Here is a 21,589-nt window from a genome sequence, read left to right as displayed (position 1 = left end):
TCTATGCCGACTTTTTCAGCAGTCCAGAGGGGGCATTACCGTGGCAATTGGAAGCCATCCGTGGAAGTCGTTGATTTCAGCTTGAATCTGGTTTCCAAATTAATTTCCAAATTTTCAATTTATTAGTTTAGTTAGATCCCCAGTTGTTATAGTTTAGTTTAGGGACTCGCAAGATAAAGAGGACCCTTGATGTGGGCTTGCGAGCTGAGGTATTTAATATTTGACAAATGACTATCATTCTCTCAGAATTTGGTGATAGTGTTTTAATTTTTGAATCTTTTTTTTTGCTATTAAATACCTTCAAATACCTCTAAATAACATTAGTGCAAAAATGATCAAAATGTTTTTTTGAATTGTGTTTTTGTAACCCCATTTTTTTTTTGTTTTCAAGCAATAAAGATTTCAAAAAATTGTGTTTGCAGTGAATTTTTAGAACTATATGTTATGAACGTTAATTCATTAACCACTTGCCACCGCGCTAACGCCGAAAGGCGTCATTGCGGCAGCTCTCCCAGGCTACGCTTACGCCAATAGGCGTCTTCTCGTGTGATCCGAGATTTCCTGTGAACGCGCGCACACAGGCGCGCGCACTCACAGGAACGGAAGGTAAGCGAGTTGATCTCCAGCCTGCCAGCGGTGATCGTTCGCTGGCAGGCTGGAGATGTGATTTTTTTTAACCCCTAAAGGTATATTAGACGCTGTTTTGATAACAGCGTCTAATATACCTGCTACCTGGTCCTCTGGTGGTCCCTTTTGTTTGGATCAACCACCAGAGGACACAGGCAGCTCAGTAAAGTAGCACCAAACACTACTACACTACACTACACCCCCCCCCCCCCCGTCACTTATTAACCCTTTAGGAACCACTGATCAGCCCATATAGACTCCGCATGTGTTTTGCGGATCCGATCCATGTATCCGTAAAAATCATCTAGTCTGCAAAAAAGTGTCACACATCTGGTATCGCCGTACTCAGGAGAAGTTGGGCAATGTGTTTTGGGGTGTACGGCGATACCAGATGTGTGTCACTTTTTTGCCGCCTAGGTGGGCAAAGGGGCACACATTCCAAAGAGCACCTTTGGGATTTCACTGGCCATTTTTTACACATTTAGATTTAAAATTAATAACCACACATTAGGGGCCCTAGAATGCCAGGGCAGTATAACTTACCCACAAGTGACCCCATTTTGGAAAGAAGACACCCCAATGTATTTCGTGATGGGCATAGTGAGTTCATGAAAGTTTTAATTTTTTGTCCCAAGTTAGTGGAATATGAGACTTTGTTTGAAAAAAAAAAAAACATCATTTTCCGCTAACTTGTGACAAAAATTTTAAAGTTCTATAAACTCACTATGCCCAATCAGCGAATACCTTGGGGTGTCTACTTTCTAAAATGGGGTCATTTGTGAGGGTTTTCTACTGTCTGGGCACTGTAGAACCTCAGGAAACATGATTGGTGCTCAGAAAAAAGAAAAAAAAGAATAGACTTTTTGAAATGATAAATGCCATTTATTTTAGAAAACAATTTTTTTTGGAAAAAATAAATTAAAGTTCAAAAAGATCCCTTGTAAAAGGGCCAGGGTTGGAACTTGGGAGATGAGTTGCCTGTGAAGAACTGGGGTGTCCAGCCTCGAATTGATAACTCCCCAGGGATGAACTGTCTCCGTGATGGAATCGAGATGGGGGTGGATGCTGAGAAAACGTTGGAGCATATGGCCTCCAATTCAGCATTGCATCGCGGTCCCGCTCTAAATTGTGAACAGTTTGCATTGGTTCTTGTGGACCTGCAAATAGGTCCATCAACAGTGCCACAGCAGATAGACACCGAGCTTTTCGTTCCTCGGGTATTTTTTTTAGTAAGGGCACTAAACTTTTTATCATAGTTTCGTCCGCACTCTCACCACGATTCTGGTTTAAATAGTCCATAACCCTTGCTTCAACAATGGCTCTAGTATCTAAACCAGAATCGTGGGGAGGGGGACCCCTACGTCTACCCGAGGAACGAGGCTGGGTGCTTATCTGCTGTGGCACTGTGCGATTTTCCGGGACATCCTCCCTGACTGGTTCTAATGGCGGAGTTTCATCCGTGGATGGAGGGGCCGATGGATTTTCTGGGGAAGCTGGGCCAGATGGTGCTTGGTCAGCCTCCAGAGCACTGCAGAGGTTATCAACGGTCCTGTAAAAAAAATTTCAGAAGTATTAATAAAAGTTAATTATTCAAGAAACAAAAAAAAAAAAAAAAAAGATTATTATTTGACAGACATGCAGATCTGGGAAACGTCAACCAGTTTCCGACCTACATTTCCCATCATTTCCGAACGGCATACAGAAATCCTCTTAACCATAGGACCATTGTGAGAGTTGCTAGTTGCTAACAGTTTTATGCATGACGCAGGGTCACTATCCAAGCTATTGGATATGAAAAAACCATAGGCCCACTGCTGATGAGAATAACTGATTCTGTCAGGATAGATTGACTATCTAGTTCAACTAAACCCACAGGATTCCTCACTCAATGAGTGTTGTCGAACTAAAACTCCCACGTTGGCCTGCTGTAAACTGATAGCTGTATGCTGTTCGGGCATGCTGGTAGTTGTAGTTTGGGAACAGCGGGAGGGCCGCAGGTTGAGCATGCCTGGTATTTTATAACATAGAGGCTTTCTCATGGTGATGTGGACGTTTCAATATAAAAAATACCATTGGATAGGAAAAAAATCTGATCCAATGGTATATTAATAGGGACTCCTGACTTTACAATGAAAGGCAATTGGAAATGGATCCGTTTACAATTGCACCATATTGTGTAACTGCAAAAGGATCCATTCACATTTACTTACATTGTACCTCAGGACGGATCCCTTTGGTTCGCCATCTCCAGGAGCACATCTAAATTCTTCATACATCATTTAGGCTGCTTTCACACTAGCGTTCGGTATTCCGTTCGTGAGCTCCGTTTGAAGGAGCTCACGAGCGGACCCGAACGCAGCCGTCCAGCCCTGATGCAGTCTGAATGGAGGCGGATCCGCTCAGACTGCATCAGTCTGGTGGCGTTCAGCCTCCGCTCCGCTCGCCTCCGCACGGACAGGCGGACAGCTGAACGCTGCTTGCAGCGTTCGGGTGTCTGCCTGGCCGTTCGGAGGCGTGCGGATCCGTGCGGATCCGTCCAGACTTTCAATGTAAGTCAATGGGGACGGATCCGTTTGAAGATGCCACAATGTGGCTCAATCTTCAAGCGGATCCGTCCCCCATTGACTTTACATTGAAAGTCTGGACGGATCCGTCCTAGGCTATTTCCACACTTAGGCTACTTTCACACTAGCGTTCGGCTAGCGTTCGATCGGATCCGATCATAATAATGCAGACGGAGGCTCAGTTCAGTACGGATCCGTCTGCATTATTCTAGCAAAAAAAAGCTAAGTGTGAAAATAGCCTTACGGATCCGGCCTTGCGACAAGTGTTCCGGTTTTTTGGCCAGTGCAAAAAGCGCAGCATGTTTAGTAAAAGAGGCATGGTGCCGGTAAAATTTATGCATTCTAAATGGATCCATATCCAATCAGAATGCATTGGTCCTTATCTTGTCATTTTTGGACCGCTTGCGCCGGCCTAAAAACTGATTTCACAGGTCGACCGCGAAACGCCAGTCAGAAAAGAACCAAACTATACTCATCAAGATGACATTGAAATATAATATAATATTATTCAAACATTACTTACGGTCTGGTTTCCATTACAGGCCTTAGAAATTGTAAATGTTCAGTATATAGATAAGGCTTTTTGGCCAAGGACCCATCTCCACTTTTATGCCGCAGGTTCAATTCCCGCTTGAACTGGTCCCGGCAAGAGTACCAGCGGTTTTTTATTTTATTGACTGGGATAAAAAAAGAAAAAAGAATAAACTGACATATATTTTACATTTGCAATATTAAAAAAAAAACATATATGAGATTTACACACTATTCAAACACTAATCTACTCAATTTAAAGTTTTAGCTGTAAAGGGTGGCATGCAGTACCTCAGGCCCCCCTGCTGTTTCCAAACTACAACTCCCATCATTTCTGCACAGGCTACAGCTATCAGCCTATAGCAGTGTTTCCCAACCAGTGTGCCTCCAGCTGTTGCAAAACTACAACTCCCAGCATTCCTGGACAGCCTTTGTTTGTGCGGGCATGCTGAGAGTTGTAGTTTTACAACAGCTGGAGGCACACTGGTTGGGAAACACTGGCCTATAGCATGGCATGTTAGGTGTTGTAGATTGTCCGAAGCAGGATGGCCACAGCTTGAGCAGCCATGCTATAAGGAGTTAACATGTTTGCAAGGGCCAAAAAAAAAATGTAGCCATATGCAGCTGTATTTATGCCTTGCTCTGCACAGGTTTGCATAGCAACCATCTGGGACTGGGGGGTTAAAATGTTTGCAAACCAGCTCAAAAAGCATGCATATGCAGATGTATATGAATGCCTTGCTATGCACAGGTTTGCAAAGTAAAAATCTTTGATGTAAGGATTTTTAAAGTTTGCAAAGCCTAAAAACCTGGATAGTAATTCTATATGGAATGCATGGTCAGCTTGCTGCTCTCCAAATGCTGAAAAACTACTACTCTAGACAGCACGTCATAGGAGGAGTAGTAGTTAGGAGAGCCATAGTTTACACCTTCCTGAGTACATGCATTTCATACAAGAAATATGACCAGACATATTAAACATATATAAATTACTCACTGATGACTTGACGCTTCTTGGCATCTGCTTTCGCAAATTCTGCCCCATCAAGTTCCTTGGCAATCTCCTCCCAGGACCTATCTTTCAAAACTCGGTCATGGTATGACTCCAGCCGTGTATCCCATAGATTGGGACGCTCCTCAATCAACGTAATCAGACGTTCCACATCATACAGTGGCATCTTGTCAACTTCTCCAGTCTGATTTTCACAAATCTGGATCCAGCTCTGCCAAGCCCTTCCCCTTTGTTTTCTGTGGGCAGGATTTAATTTCCAGGAACGGATTCCGTTTAAAACGGATGACATACGGAAGGACATCCGAATGTCATCCGTTTTTTGCGGAACCATTGACTTTGCATTGTACCAGGATCCGATTTTTCAGGACAAGAATAGGACATGTTTTATATTTAAACGGACATGCGGAACGGAACAACGGAAACGGACAGCACACATTGTGTTGTCCGATTTTTTCCAGGACCCATTGAAAATGAATGGGTCCAGATCTGGTCCTGATCTGTTCCTGAAAAAACGGAACAGATCAGGAAGGAAAAAACGGACGTGTGAATGGACCCTTAAGGCGCACAATTGCTATTCCATCTGTTCTGTTTTAGTCAAGTAATGTTGACATAAGCGCAGTCAAGATTGTTTTAGGTGACTGCTTAAAAAGGACATACAAGCCGATTGGACTATTATTATACAGCATAGCCAGATTCAATGGAGGAAATACAGTCTCAGTAGACATCGCATATACCTGATCTATAACTAATATATGGAATTTGACACTTATGCCATTTGGTGTTTCATTATCATTCAATGAGTGATGTTTAAACCCCCCGATGATCCTCTGATTTGCACATCAATCAGGACACTGAAAACGGAGGTTCATCTAAACGGGGCTTTGTATCATCTAAACATCAAACCGGATACTCAGCATATTCATTTTCTATCTGGCATAATAATATTGATACACTAGTGGCCACCAGTTTTTATTAGATTTTATTTAAAAATGTTTACTCGATTTTATTGTTATGTAAAAAACTAAGAACAAAATAAGTGATGTGCTGGTCATCCCTATGACAACCAGATATTAGAGTGCCCTCCACCTATTACAATTGGGTGTTGGGTGTCGCCAGTGGAGTGAGCACCAAATCCGTGTAGGTTTGAGTTGGCCACTGTTACTATGACCTCAACAAGGTAGCCTGCTCTCCCTGCATTTATTGGAGGCCATTGCGGCACCAAAAGAGGTATAATATAGTGTGGGCTCAGCATGCATGTGGAACCTGTCCTAAATAGATCACCTTGTTGTTGGCGGACAGCCTACAAATCTCACATTTATAACGTACATTTTCTATAGTGAGTATGGCACGACTGTATTTACTTTATTATTTGTGTTTGCAGAGTATTGTTGCATTGTGTTTGTTTTTGTTTACGGGGTACAGAAAGTCACTCTAAGTGTTTGACTTTTCTCTCCCTTTTATTTCATAACAGTCTTTGCATATGTATGCATCTCTGTTAATTTCTTCATTTTTTAAGTAAGTACTGTTCTTTTTTGCACATCAACACCTAAAACTTTAATGGTTTGCCTTGTTGCCCTAAACGAACCCCAACATCAGTTTAAGAGTATAAGTACAGCCAGTGTTACTATGTGAGTGCATGGTTGTAACCCCTGGGAAAAAAAAACTGTGTATACTGCAATGGAAAAATTAATCAAACCAGCAAAGGAAGAAATATGGACAATCACAACACATTAGTAAGTGTTGTCTACATGACAAATGCCACTTGCTGAAGAGAGACAACCCTGTATTTTAGAAGTACAGTGATTTGACAGTGCTAAAATGCAGTACAAAAACTTGAAAAATCCCAGCCTGCCTAACCCCTGCTGACAAACGGTAGTGTAAATTAGCACCAAAGTACATCAGCAGTTTAAGGGCATATCTTATAAACCAGCTAAAATCACAAAGACTGCTTCATTTTTATAGGCAGCAACATACATATTTAATTGTCTCTTAAGTGCACAAAACAAAGACAGTATAAAGTAGTTAAACACTGATGTATCTTAAAAGTGACTGCTAAAGAAAGTAAGATCGGCAGATAAACGCCTTGTGCTTGTCATTTAAAACATGGGATACGAGACAGATCCAACAGAACAGCACAAGATATGTTATTGTAACTGTCTATGAAAACGCAGAGACTGACAGCAGAAAAACCTCTTTAACAAAGCAGAAACCTGAGGATTTTCATGGTGCTGACCACTGGATGCGTGAAGTGGGAGGGTCTTAAACTCTGCTCCCTCGGACGAAAGAAAGTTGATAATAGGTTATTCCCTAATTCATGAGAATTAAAAATTTATATTGAGAAGACCCAATTTCCATCTTATTACTTGCAAGATGATTAGTAGTATCATTACTGATTATTACTTTTAAATTAGGCCTCTGGCTTGCTGTCAAACACTTCCCAGAAAATGGAATATTACCTAAACATAAGTCCCTGACCTGAATGCTTTAGAAGCTTGGTGTCCAGCAATAAAAGACTGTACAAGATCACGCAGCATACTGTGCTATTTTGGGCAGTAGAATGAGAGACACCAAGACAAAATGTGACTCGGCATCAGAGGTCGCGCTACATTTTTTCTGGAAGAGTAAAAATACTCCTCTTACCATTTTTGAGGAGTATTTGTAGCCGGTGAGGAGTACGAAAGTTACAGTAATTTAAATAGTTAATACGAAGGCCTACATAACATTAAGGGGTTGCTATTTATGCAGGAAAACCATTACTAGTGCTCTAGAACTGTCTTCCATGCATAAATAGCAAATTTAGACAATTTAAAATTTAGCTGAGGTCACTGTTGCACTGAGGGGTCGATACCACTGAGGTCACTGTTGCGCTGAAGGGTCGGCACCACTGAGGTCACTGTTGCGCTGAAGGGTCGGCACCACTGAGGTCACTGTTGCGCTGAAGGGTCGGCAACACTGAGGTCACTGTTGCGCTGAAGGGTCGGCAACACTGAGGTCACTGTTGCGCTGATGGGTCGGCACCACTGAGGTCACTGTTGCGCTGAAGGGTCGGCAACACTGAGGTCACTGTTGCGCTGAAGGGTCGGCAACACTGAGGTCACTGTTGCGCTGAAGGGTCGGCAACACTGAGGTCACTGTTGCTCTGAGGGGTCGACACCACTGAGGTCACTGTTGCGCTGAAGGGTCGGCACCACTGAGGTCACTGTTGCGCTGAAGGGTCGGCACCACTGAGGTCACTGTTGCGCTGAAGGGTCGGCACCACTGAGGTCACTGTTGCGCTGAAGGGTCGGCACCACTGAAGTCACTGTTGCGCTGAAGGGTCGGCACCACTGAGGTCACTGTTGCGCTGAAGGGTCGGCACCATTGAGGTCCCTGTTGCGCTGAAGGGTCGACACCACTGAGGTCACTGTTGCGCTGAAGGGTCGACACCACTGAGGTCACTGTTGCGCTGAAGGGTCGACACCACTGAGGTCACTGTTGCGCTGAAGGGTCGACACCACTGAGGTCACTGTTGCGCTGAGGGGTCGGCACCACTGAGGTCACTGTTGCGCTGAAGGGTCGGCACCACTGAGGTCACTGTTGCGCTGAAGGGTCGGCACCACTGAGGTCACTGTTGCGCTGAAGGGTCGGCACCACTGAGGTCACTGTTGCGCTGAAGGGTCGGCAACACTGAGGTCACTGTTGCGCTGAAGGGTCGGCACCACTGAGGTCACTGTTGCTCTGAGGGGTCGACACCACTGAGGTCACTGTTGCGCTGAAGGGTCGGCACCACTGAGGTCACTGTTGCGCTGAAGGGTCGGCACCACTGAGGTCACTGTTGCGCTGAAGGGTCGGCACCACTGAGGTCACTGTTGCGCTGAAAGGTCGGCACCACTGAAGTCACTGTTGCGCTGAAGGGTCGGCACCACTGAGGTCACTGTTGCGCTGAAGGGTCGGCACCATTGAGGTCCCTGTTGCGCTGAAGGGTCGACACCACTGAGGTCACTGTTGCGCTGAAGGGTCGACACCACTGAGGTCACTGTTGCGCTGAAGGGTCGACACCACTGAGGTCACTGTTGCGCTGAAGGGTCGACACCACTGAGGTCACTGTTGCGCTGAGGGGTCGGCACCACTGAGGTCACTGTTGCGCTGAAGGGTCGGCACCACTGAGGTCACTGTTGCGCTGAGGGGTCGGCACCACTGAGGTCACTGTTGCTCTAAGGGGCCGGGACCACTGAGGTCACTGTTGCTCTAAGGGGCCGGGACCACTGAGGTCACTGTTGCTCTAAGGGGCCGGGACCACTGAGGTCACTGTTGCTCTGAGGGATCGGCACCACTGAGGTCACTGTTGCTCTGAGGGATCGGCACCACTGAGGTCACTGTTGCTCTGAAGGATCGGCACCACTGAGGTCACTGTTGCGCTGAAGGGTCAGCACCACTGAGGTCACTGTTGCTCTGAGGGACCGGCACCACTGAGGTCACTGTTGCTCTGAGGGATCGGCACCACTGAGATCACTGTTGCTCTGAGGGATCGGCACCATGAGGTCACTGTTGCTCTGAAGGATCGGCACCACTGAGGTCACTGTTTTTTGAGGTTTTTTTTTATGAGGTTTAAAGGGTTTGTCCTAAGATCGATATTTATAACCTGTCATTAAAGAGTACCCCTCACCTCTCCTGATTTGTCTGTTTCAGAAACTACTTGTAACCCCCCCCCCCCCCCAATGTAATAACAATCCTGGAGCATCTATTATTATAACCTTATGTTTCACCAATCCTCTTATTTCTGCTATTAGTCATGAATGACTTGATAGCAGTTTGCAGTGAAGGTCCAGATGGGGGTGTCACTGCACAGCCAATTATTAAATCAGTGCTGTCAACTGGTAACCCTCGCTGGACCTTTATTGCAGACTACTAACAATTTGTTCATAAGTTCTAGTAGGAATAATAGAGGAATGGTACAATATAGAGTCACAAGAATTGACTCTTCAGAATTGTTATTGCATGGAAAATGCAAGTTTTTACTAAAACAGACATGTCCCCTTCAAGTACATGATCGCTGGGGGCTCCACCTTGGTTACCATGTTCTAGTGCTCTCTGGGTTAAGTATGGATAGGTAAATAGTGTTGATCTTGGGACAATCCATTAAATTTTTTGCTGCTGTTTCTGTGCCGCTGGTCACTGGGGTTTGCCATCCATCACATGGGCCAGACATGTTACCCCAGGCAGAACAGTACCAGCCATATTAGGCCCTAAAGGCCCATCAAGTAACCATGGGGCATCAGCCTCCTAATGTGCAGACAGCGTTTGTCATGAGGACGGGAGTACAGTACAGCTGTTACCCATAGCAACCGGAGACAGCCTGTTCTGTTATTAGAGGAAGCAGCCACAGTCTGTTCGTAAGTCATAACCCCGTCAGCCACATTCCCCCCAGAACAGTGCCAATCTGCCAGACTGTGACTTATGAACAGACTGTGGCTGCTTCCTCTAATTACAGAGCAGGCTGTCTCCGGTTGCTATGGGTAACAGCTGTACTGTACTCCCGTCCTCATGATGCACGCTGCCTGCACATTAGGAGCTGGAAACTGACACAACACTCACCATGCTGCCGGCCGTGACTTATCGGTAACCTGTGCGAACAGTTACTACTAGCAGGGCTGGTCCCTGACAGGGCGCACACCGCGGACGAGCACCGCTATAGCTCACATATCCAAAAGTGTCTTCATAGCCGGATTAGCCTAATACAGCATGTGAGGCTGAACAAGTTAAAACAAGACGCTACAGGAAGGGCACTTACCCCACCAGTGACAATCGCGTGCGCCTCCTTCCTTACTTCAGAGCAGTGTGCCATAAGCTTCGGCAGCCACTCATTGGTTGTTTCAGGCAGCAGCAGCATCGGTGCGCTGCCTGTGCCATTCACAGCGCTCACTGCGCTGATGAATGGCAGGGAAAAGTCTAAGCCGTATCGGTTCGCCTTAGACTTTTTCCAGGGAGTAAAATGGCCTGAACAGGCATTTATGACGCTTGTACAGGCGTTATTGCAACCTTTGTTCAGCATTATAGCTAATGGGGTCCACTGAGCTCTGCTGGCGTTATGTGATTTTTTAACTTGCTTTCAATTTTTCTGTTCCATGATAGAAAAGAAGAATGGATACCGTCAAAGCAGAAACACGCAACATGCATGGGTATCCACAATTCAGCAAAAAAAAAAAAAAAAGCTTATTCATTACAACTCTACATTTTTATAGTGACCTTTGTGACCCTTTTTTAACTCGTATACTAATTACGCTAGTACCTCTGTAATCATCACCTGCCCAGCAAAGATCAAGGCAGGAAATAACAAGTGACCTGTCATTCAGCACTGCAAGAGTTAATCCTTTCCTTGTGATCAAACTTTCCATTTAACTGGGCTGTGGATCAACTACACCAGGACTACTCCAGGAGGTAGCAGCCTGGTTGTTTCGCTACAGCAAAGTCTAGATCCCTGTACAGGGGTTAAAGGGTGAATACCAGGGAACCACCTAGACAATGCTCTTAGGTTAGTTGGCACAGTGGGTCAACACCCACTGCCTGTTATGATAGCTTTCATACAAGGTTTCATACATTAACAGCAAGCAGAAAATATTAAAAGTATAGTGCAAATATATGTATATTTTTACTGCAGGAGGTATAATCCGATATTTTTTTTCCAACAGAATGATTTCACATTGATTAATATTTCAAAAAAGTGAGAGAAATTAGAGGTATGCATTACATTTTATTTACTTAACCTAAAAAAAGAAGACTCATGGCCAAAACATTTGTGTCATGGAGTTGGAAAGCTAACATAATTACCAGATTCGCTTCAATCAGCTGACAAATGTACAGATGGAGCCAAACAAGAACATCGCCAAATGTCTAACATCTGCAGAACTTGGATACAAGAGTCCTCAATGGATTCCAATTTTTACAAGAGCCAATTTGCTACGACTGAGCTTGTGCAAAGTGCAACATATTTGAAAGAAAAAAGGACGGAGAGAGAAGAAGGCTAAAACATAACAACCTTTTTGTGCTAGAAACACGAGAAATCTACAGACGGCAATAGAAGGAAATAATCACTTAAGGCCTGCAAACTGACCAGCTCATTTCTCCTTGATGCATCTTTCCCAAAGCTGACTTTAATAAATTATTTAAAATTGGGAGGCTCTGCTAAATGAGAAACAGGCATTCAGCTATCCATGTAAATAAAGATGCTACTGAACATTGCAAGACTGAAAACAGTTGTTCTCTGCTAACAAGCGCTTTAAATACTTGATTGAATTGCTTGTTTGTTAGTTAATGGAATATCTGACTGGCAACGTTTTCTTTGACTGGTTCAGTTGGGTGTCACTTGAGTACAAACTGCTCAAGTGCTCTTTCTGTGCTCTAAATCCGAGTATACTAAACAGGGAACAAAAGGCTATACAATCGGAATACAAGAAAAAGAAGCTAAACTCTCACAGGATGTGAATAGCGAGAGCAAATGCTGAGATTAAGCTAGTCTGGGTTTACAGTATTTAAATTCTTAATGTTAAAATATTAATCTCCAAATTTACAAAAAAGAGTGCAGTGTAACATGCCTATTTTTATACAGATGGAGAAGGGCTTTATTTTTATGCATTGGGAATATTTTATTATTTTTTGCTAGCATCTGTCCATTAGTTCATATCCAAAATCTGAAATAGTTGGCAATGATAATAGCCACTAACCAGGTGGGTGCAATGATTGAAATGGATGAAATGATTGCCGCTTTTAAACACAGTAAACCCTGCATAACATGTTGAACTCACAAAGTCATAATGTGTGCAAAAGAAGGGATTTGGAGAGGTACTGTAATAACTAATACTGACTTAAAATTGCATATATAAGCAAAATTACATTTTCACTGACTCCAAAGCCAACTTAAACAGCAACTAGAAGCATCATGCATTCTGTGTATTTCTATCGTCAGTTATTAGAACCTTGCCTGTCTCCCAAAGTTACATGAGTAAAAAGTTTGTGGAATGCTAGAAATGTACCAAAAAGTCTGTTTGGATTATCAACTCTTATAGAAAAGTCCCGGTAATTGATATGCATCAAAAACTACAACAAAGTTTGGTTAGAAATACCGGCGTAGCAATTCTAGACAAAAGTGTTATGTTTAAAGATGTACCAAACAGCATGCAACATTTGATACATTTGGCACAAAGAATTCTAACCCAGACTCAAACAAAACAGACTTTAAATAATCTCCTAATGATACATTTCCCCCCAAGTTCTATGCATTTAGTACATGAAATGTTGTTTAGAGAAAGAAAAGTAAACCATTGATCAGAGACAAAAGTTCCCAACAGCACAGTGACCTCTATTATTCTTAATTGGAAAAAATATGGAACAACCAGGACTCTTCCTAGAGCTGGCCCCCATCAAACTAAGTAATTGGGGAGAAGGGCCTTAGTAATAGAGGTGAGCAAGAACCCAATCGCCACTCTTGCTGAGCTCCAAAGACCCTGTGTGCAGATGAATCTTACAAAAGGTCAACCATCACTGCATCCAACAATCTGAGCTTTATGGCAGTTTGGGCAGAAAGAAGTATCTCCCCAGTTAAAGAAACATGAAAGCTCACGTGGAGTTTGCAAAAAAAGCACCGAAAGGACCCTCAGATTGTGAGAAAAAGGATTCTCTGGTCTGATGAAATCAAGATTGAACTTGGCCTCAATTCTATTACTACAGGGAAGCATGGTGGTGGCAGCATCACGCTGTGAGGAGGCACTTATTAGTGTCTGGGACAGGGAGACTGGTCAGGATTGAGGAAAAGCTGAATGGAGCAAAGCACAATGATGTTATTAATGAAAACTAGATCCAAAGTGATTTTGACCTCAGACTAAGCTAAAGGATCACCTTTTAACAAGGCTGTGACCCTAAGCACACAGCATAGACAACACAAGAAAACTGAAAACTGTATCAATGTGCTTCAGTGGCCAAGTCAGAACCCTGACTTAAACCCACTTGTACAGTCGTGGCCAAAAGTTTTGAGAATTACATAAATATTGGAAATTGGAAAAGTTGCTGCTTAAGTTTTTATAATAGCAATTTGCATATACTCCAGAATATTATAAAGAGTGATATGATGAATTGCATAGTCCTTCTTTGCCATGAAAATTAACTTAATCCCCCCAAAAAACTTTCCACTGCATTTCATTGCTGTCATTAAAGGACCTGCTGAGATCATTTCAGTAATCATCTAACTACGGTGAGAATGTTGACTAGCACAAGGCTGGAGATCATTATGTCAGGCTGATTGGGTTAAAATGGCAGACTTGACCTGTTAAAAGGAGGCTGATGCTTGAAATCATTGTTCTTCCATTGTTAACCATGGTGACCTGCAAAGAAACGTGTGGCTACTAAGATTGCACCTCATTCAACAATTTATAGGATCATCATCAAGAACTTCAAGGAAAGTGGTTTAATTCTTGTTAAGAAGACTTCAGGGCATCCAAGAAAGTCCAGCAAGCGCCAGGATCGTCTGCTAAAGAGGATTCAGCTGTGGGATCGGAGTGCCAGCAGTGCAGAGCTTGCTCAGGAATGGCAGCAGGCAGGTGTGAGCGCATCTGCACGCACAGTGAGGCGAAGACTTTTGGAAGATGGTCTGGTGTCAAGAAGGGCAGCAAAGAAGCCACTTCTCTCCAAAAAAAAAAACCATCAGGGACAGATTGATCTTCTGCTGAAAATATGGTGAATGGACTGATGAGGACTGGGGAAAAGTCATACTCTCCGATTGTTTGGGGCATCAGGAAAAAGGCTTGTCCGGAGAAGAAAAGGTGAGCGCTACCATCAGTCCTGTGTCATGCCAACAGTAAAGCATCCTGAGAATATTCATGTGTGGGGTTGGTTCTCATCCAAGGGAGTGGGCTCACTCACAATTTTGCTGAAAAACACAGCCATCAATATAGAATGGTACCAAAACACCCTCCAACAGCAACGTCTTCCAACAATCCAACAACAGTTTGGTGAAGAACAATGCATTTTCCAGCAGGATGGAGCACCATGCCATAAGGCAAAAGTGATAACTAAGTGGCTCGGGGACAAAAACGTTAACATTTTGGGTCCATGGCCTGAAAACTTCCCAGGGCTTAATCCCATTGAGAACTTGTGGTCAATCCTCAAGAGGCGGGTGGACAAACAAAAACCCACTAATTCTGTCAAACTCCAAGAAGTGATTATGAAAGAATGGGTTGCTATCAGTCAGGAATTGGCCCAGAAGTTGATTGAGAGCATGCCCAGTCGAATTGCAGAGGTCCTGAAAAAGAAGGGCCAACACTGCAAATACTGACTATTTGCATAAATGTCATGTAATTGTCGATAAAAGCCATTGAAACGTATGAAGTGTGTGTAATTATATTTCACTACATCACAGAAACAACTGAAACAAAGATCTAAAAGCAAAACAATTAGACCAGGCACTCAAATATGTGGTCAAACATGAGAAACATTTAATTAAGCTCCCTAAAATTACATAAATTCATAAATGTAGAGCAGCATAAAGATCACATATGACATAAATGGCAGCAATAATATATACATTTAGTAGCATAAAAATCACATAAAAACAAATCACATGAGTAGCAGCAATAGTTGGTCATCAAAGTGCATGGTCATCAGAGTCCAGAATATGAACAACCGCAATCCATATATTGTATCTTTAAAAGTAATAGTCCTCTTATATATTCGGGTAACACTCTTACACAAACAGATTCTTAGATAATCGTGATTCCATACAATGTTGCTACTGGCTTCCAGCAACAGCGCACAAAGTAAATGTATCAAGTCTCTTGGATGGACAGAGAAGACTAAGAGGCACAGTGTGGTAACGTACTGAGGTGGCGTCCCACCTATTATTGCATCTGTATTAGTGTTACCTCAGTCTAGTCGATGTCCTCTCGTCTTTGTGCGGGCTTGGAGATTCGTCATGGACCAGATATATGAGCTGACTGTGCGCTTGTTGGAGCTCCGTATCATCAGCTGACTACGCACTTGTTGGAGCTTCATATAATAAAGACTTTCTCCAAAAGTTACCGGTCTAAAGATCTAAAAGCAGTATAGCAACAAATTTTGTGAAAACTAATACTTGTGTCATTTTCTAAACTTTTGGCCACGACTGTATATCTCTGGAGAGGCCCCATCCAACCTATCAGAGCTTGAAAGGATCTGCAGAGAAGAATGGCCGAAAATCCCCAAATCCAGGTGTGCAAATGTTGTGGAATCAAAGCCAAGATGAGTGGAGAATGTAATTGCTGCCAGAGTTGCTTCTACTAAATACTACATCAAGGGTCTGAATACTTAAAGGTATGTCAATGCAATAATTTGGTTTTCCCCTTTCAATACATTAGCAAAGATGTAGTATCTTCTGTTTTCACTTTGTTATTATATTGGATTGAGTGCAGTGTGATGGGGAAACAACTTGATTTTCTTTATTTTAGCACAAAGTCACAACATAAAGTCTGAAGACAGGGTCCGAAGACTTTGCAAATGCATTGTATATTTTGGGCTTTATCATTTTATGTATTATGTAAATAAGCCTAGGTAAAAGCTTCAAGGCCACACACCACATGCATTTGCTAACGCCATGCTTACACACAGCACACAACTGTTGAGCAATATTGTGGAAAATTCTGTCCCCATTACTAATGTATAAATACCCCCTGCAGAACACAGAGGGCAAACACTAAACAAGACTTTTACACAAGATACCCTGTCCAATTTCCACCATCTTTGGTGTTGCTGTAAAATGAGAGCTTGGCAATATTTAACTCGAGCTAAGTGATTGTTTCTTTAGTTGATATAACTGCTGCTGTAACTGTCTTATCATTGCTATTATTCAGAAAATCCTGTATTCACCATTGTTTAATCCTATTTATTCCCATATCCCAGAGTTCCCAGTAAAACGACTGTAAAAACAATACATGCACTGCATCAATTAGAATGGTTACCTGAAAAGGAATGGATAAGAAAACGCATGTCATAACCTGTCATAGTCTATACAGCGTGTTCCTGATTACATGTGGGAATGGACCTTATACACAGATGGTCAAAAGTTCTGTCAGACAGTAAAGCCATAAGAACAGCACACATACCTGCACAAGTCCTGCCTGGAACGTCATGCATATTAAGACAATGTTTTTACTGAAGTGGGGAGTCACATATTGTACACTTCTAAGAGCACTGGAACGTATTTAAAGAGGACCTGTCACCACTTCTGACATGCCTGTTTTAATAGCTTCATGCAGTCCCCATGTAATAACAATTCTGGAGCCTCTATTCTTATGGCTCTATGTTCTGCCGTTCCTTTATTATTTCTATTGAAAGTTATGAAAGAATTGCTAGCAGTCTGCAGTAAGGGTACAGAGGGGAGGTAACAGGTTGGGGGTGTGTACAAATGCACTATTCACGTCTATGTGAGTGATGCAGACAGCATAGAAGTGAATGGACGTCAGGCACACTGCCAATCCCTCAGAGAGGGGAATTAAGAACACCCATTCTTAGGATTGCTTCGGGTCCAAGTAGTCATCCCTCTTCGGGATCTGATATTTATTACCTATCCTGTGGATTGGAAAATCACAACTAATGGGTAGCTTAATAAAACTTAACATTTATTAATGTCAGATAAAATAATAGGCCCTTTCAAGATTAAAAAATTGCATTGAATGCAACCAGTTGGCTGCAAAAGTATCTGAAATAGCAATGCTATAAAAAAAATGGAGGGGACCAAAAATACAGGGATAGCAATACTAATAGAGAAAGAGCAAGTGATGTTTAGATAGAGGGACACACTGCTGGGCCGCAAACCCTAGGCGTCCCTATGGCTACTTTCACACTAGCGTTCATGGGTCCGTTCGTGAGCTCCGTTTGAAGGAGCTCACGAGCGGACCCAAGCGCCTCCGTCCAGCCCTGATGCAGTCTGAATGGAGCGGATCCGCTCAGACTGCATCAGTCTGGCGGCGTTCAGCCTCCGCTCCGCTCGCCTCCGCACAGACAGGCGGACAGCTGAACGCTGCTTGCAGCGTTCAGCTGTCCGCCTGGCCGTGCGGAGGCGAGCGGATCCGTTCAGACTTACAATGTAAGTCAATGGGAACGGATCCGCTTGAAGATGTCACCCTATGGCTCAATCTTCAAGCGGATCCGTCCCCCATTGACTTTACATTGAAAGTCTGAACGGATCCGCTCAGGCTGCTTTCACACTTAGAATTTTTTCTAAGTTATTAATGCAGACGGATCCGTACTGAACGGAGCCTCCGTCTGCATTAATATGATCGGATCCGTTCAGAACGGATCCGATCAAGCGCAAGTGTGAAAGTAGCCTAACTCTACCTCCTTCCCCCGTCCCTACTGTCCTAGCCCTGTCGTCACCCTACCTAAACATGGACTGCCCAGCTTTGTCCGACAGATAGAATAAGGTCCTATGGATCTCAATTACATCTGACAAAATTTTTGGGGGAGGCTGGTTATGCTGTGTCACAATATGGCTATTTATGGCCTACAACACTAAATGCATACAACACTCTAGAGACATCAAAATCCCTTAGTGCAAACATTCACAACATGTCCCGACGCGTTTCCTCGGTGGTTACCAATTCCTCAGGGGACTAATACATATATTTGTGACCATTGTATATCAGGTCACTATTCACATAGAGTATATACAATAGGCACAGGTCATTTGTACTCCAGATTGATACAGTATGGTCAATCCAGGCTATAAATGGCTACAAAGCCCCTTACAACCAATCTGATCAAGTGTCTCAGATTCTAAGTTTGTGACCAATAAAATGTCAAGTCACAGTACAATCTATATGTATACACCAATCATCAGTCAGTTAAATTTCAGGCTGCTATTATTCCATCAGCCCAAAACATTTGTGACCACAAATATCCGGGTCACCAGTCAAAGCAGGTGTATCCAATAAACACCAGTGTGATACTAGTCCAAGCTCATATGATATGACCAGCCCAGATCTAATTCCATTCAATACTCATTAGGATGTTGACTCCCATACATTGAATCAGCTATTCTGGTCAAATGTAACCATTGAATATCCTCAGCTGTACAATGGCGTGTGCACAAAACGCTAAGCAGCAGTGGTGTAAAGGCACAGAGTCAGCATTTACTTATCTGTTCAATATTTGATACCAATTGTACACAGATGGTGAGGGTGTCTCTCCTTGGCGTCCTGCGGGTGGCAGCAGTAATGGAGATGTGTTTGCGGCTCATTTAAAAAGCTGCACTACTCCGGCCATTCCCCGCCTATTCGCGTCACTTTGCAGTCATCCGGCCTGGGTCACATTTTAAAGACACGTGACCCGCTCTCACGTGCGGAGGGGGCGTCATTAGGATCGGAGGATGAGGCTGCTACCAGCAAGTAGCCGGTAGCAAGGTAATTAGCATATTTTAAAAATAGCTTTTTATCAAATTCTATTGAACCAAAATGATTATTTAACTTATGTATGCAGAGCTCGCAGTATAAGGATTATTAGTAAACACAAAAAAAAAAACGGTTTAGTGGGCTGACAGAAGCCCTTTAACAACATCATCAGCAAGCGGGTTCGTCACAATGTATTAGTTGGACCAGCGGGCAAGCCTGGTCCTCCACATACAATGCTTCACTAAAATCATTATCCCAAGGGTTTGTACGATCCACAAACCCCAGGACTACACATAGGAGTTTTTAAGGCTAGTTCTTATGATTTCTGACATCGTTACAATTAATTACACATTATCCCGGATCCAGCAGCTCTCCTCCCTTAGGACCCAAACAACACTTAACACTCTGTTGTAAATACAAACAATGGGTTCAAAAGAGGGGGGAGGGAGGGACCGGGATCTGAGGGTTGGTGGTAGTTTAGGGCATTCATGAATCAATGTAGCAGCTAAATGACATGGGAGCCACCGTTTTCAACTGAATGATCCACCACGTATCTCTCTGTAAGACCCTCTTATCCCAGTCCCCCCCCCCCCATCTTGGTCGTGGCCATGAATTTCAGGCCAGATAGGTCACCATTGTGTACCCCATTGATATGTTTTGCCAAGGGTGTATCTGTCATTTCTTATGTCACCCCAACTGTGCGGCAGTTCACAAAGTGTCTAATTTTATAAGTTCTGCCAGTGACAGTGCCACTGAATGAGCGTCCCTGGATAATATGTGGACACGCCACACAGCCACTGCAGTGAAAACATCCCACAGGGCGCTGAAGCCATGTATCCTTAGTATCTTGAATCTCACTGAAGTGGCTGTGGACTAGGCGATGTTTGAGGCTAAGGCTCCTACGATAAGTGACCTGTGCTGTCTCGGATACTACCTTTTTAATATCAGGATTGAGCAGGAGGACATCCCAGAGGCGTATGGGACCACTGTCTATTTTTTTAGGTTTCGGATACAGTAGTTCATCCCGATTTACTCTCACAGGCTCTTTTATATGCTGATCTAAGAACTGAATCAGGATAGCCCCCATCGCGAAATCTGCACCGGAGATCATTAGCTTGTTGTTTTAAGTCCGTCCCCCCCCCAGGTGAAACAGTTTCTCCTAATCCGTAGGTACTGTCCCACCGGTATCCCTCTTTTCAGGGGTTGTGGGTGGTGACTACTCCAATGCAGGAGGGAGTTCGTGGAGGTAGGTTTCCTGAATGTTCTTGTTTCTATCATGCCCTCCTTGCCCCTTGATATTTCAATGTCAAGAAAGGGCAAAGTGTCAGTTTTGAACTCTGACGTAAACTTCATATTGATGGAATTGACGTTCAGATCCTGAGTCTGCAAAGTATTTTTCCCCACCCTTCCAGACGACAAAGATGTCGTCTATAAATCTGGCCCATGTGGTTATACATGAGATATGGTTGCTGGGTACATCATTGAATACCAGGGTCCGTTCCCACCAGCCTAGGAACAAATTTGCATATGACGGAGCACATGAGCTCCCTATCGCGGTGCCCCTGAGCTGGTGGTAAAGGACCCCGTCGAACAGAAAACAATTCCTCGTCAAGACAAAATCCAATAAGCGCAATACCAATGTATTGTGGGGATGAAATTGTCGTCCCCTCGTATTAAGAAATGTCTCCACTGCCCTCATTCCCAGAGCATGGGGTATGGAGGAATACAGGGCTTCTACGAAAATCGAAGCCAAAGACGTATCTTCCTGCAAGAATACCCCCCTCAAGGCGACCCAAAAGGTCACTCGTGTCTCTCAGGTATGAGGGCAGTGTCCTTACAAACGGTGCCAAAATATGGTCTAGATAAATCCCTATATTTTGGGTCAGACTATTGACACCTGATACAATGGGACGTCCTTTCAGGGGAGTGCCACCTTTGTGAATTTTTGGTAAACTATAAAAAGGTGGCTACAGTTGGATGTATCTTATATAAAAAGTAAAATTCCTCCGCTGAAATCAGGTTCTCTGCCTTTGCCGTCCGTAATATCAGAGCAAGTTCTTTCTGGAATAAAATCGTTGGGTCCCCAACTTCTCATACGTTTCTCTATTACTTAGTAACGCCTGCCTGATCTTATAATTAGTCATGTCCATCAGCACAATGTTTCCTCCTTTATCAGAAGGTTTGATAGTCACGTCCTTCTTGTGTTCAAGGTCTTGCAGTGATTTGTATTCAGATTTACTACAATTGAAACCATATTGAGAGGGAGTGAGGTTTGTCAGATCACGGCGTACCTGATTAACCATAACGTCTATACATGTTGGATCCCCCAGAGGTGGCATTTTAAGGCTCTTGTTTTTAAGGGAGGTAAAAGGACCCTTACCTTCCTGGAGAATACTATCACTCAAACTAAATAAAAGACGGACATCCTGTAGGATATCAGGTGAGATACCCACCTCTCTGCTCTC

The 21,589-nt window shown here is 43.5% G+C and overlaps 2 protein-coding genes across 2 annotated transcripts in view; both read right to left on the bottom strand.

Moving 5' to 3' along the window:
- TBC1D22A (TBC1 domain family member 22A) overlaps positions 1-21,589 on the bottom strand; it is a 620,637-nt gene that overhangs the window by 262,529 nt on the left and 336,519 nt on the right. The window lies entirely within an intron of this gene.
- On the bottom strand, positions 1,488-4,136 carry LOC122927906. Its single transcript, XM_044280237.1, has 2 exons — positions 3,715-4,136; positions 1,488-2,176 (listed from the first exon to the last, which is right to left on the bottom strand). The coding sequence occupies exons 1-2, from the start codon at positions 3,726-3,728 to the stop codon at positions 1,546-1,548; spliced, it is 645 nt and encodes a 214-aa protein (XP_044136172.1). The 5' UTR covers positions 3,729-4,136; the 3' UTR covers positions 1,488-1,545.

The sequence above is a fragment of the Bufo gargarizans genome, chromosome 2, assembly GCF_014858855.1.
Source record: "Bufo gargarizans isolate SCDJY-AF-19 chromosome 2, ASM1485885v1, whole genome shotgun sequence".
Classification (NCBI taxonomy): domain Eukaryota; kingdom Metazoa; phylum Chordata; class Amphibia; order Anura; family Bufonidae; genus Bufo; species Bufo gargarizans.
The sequence above is the reverse complement of the archived record's forward strand: the minus strand, read 5'-3'. Positions and strand labels throughout refer to the sequence as shown.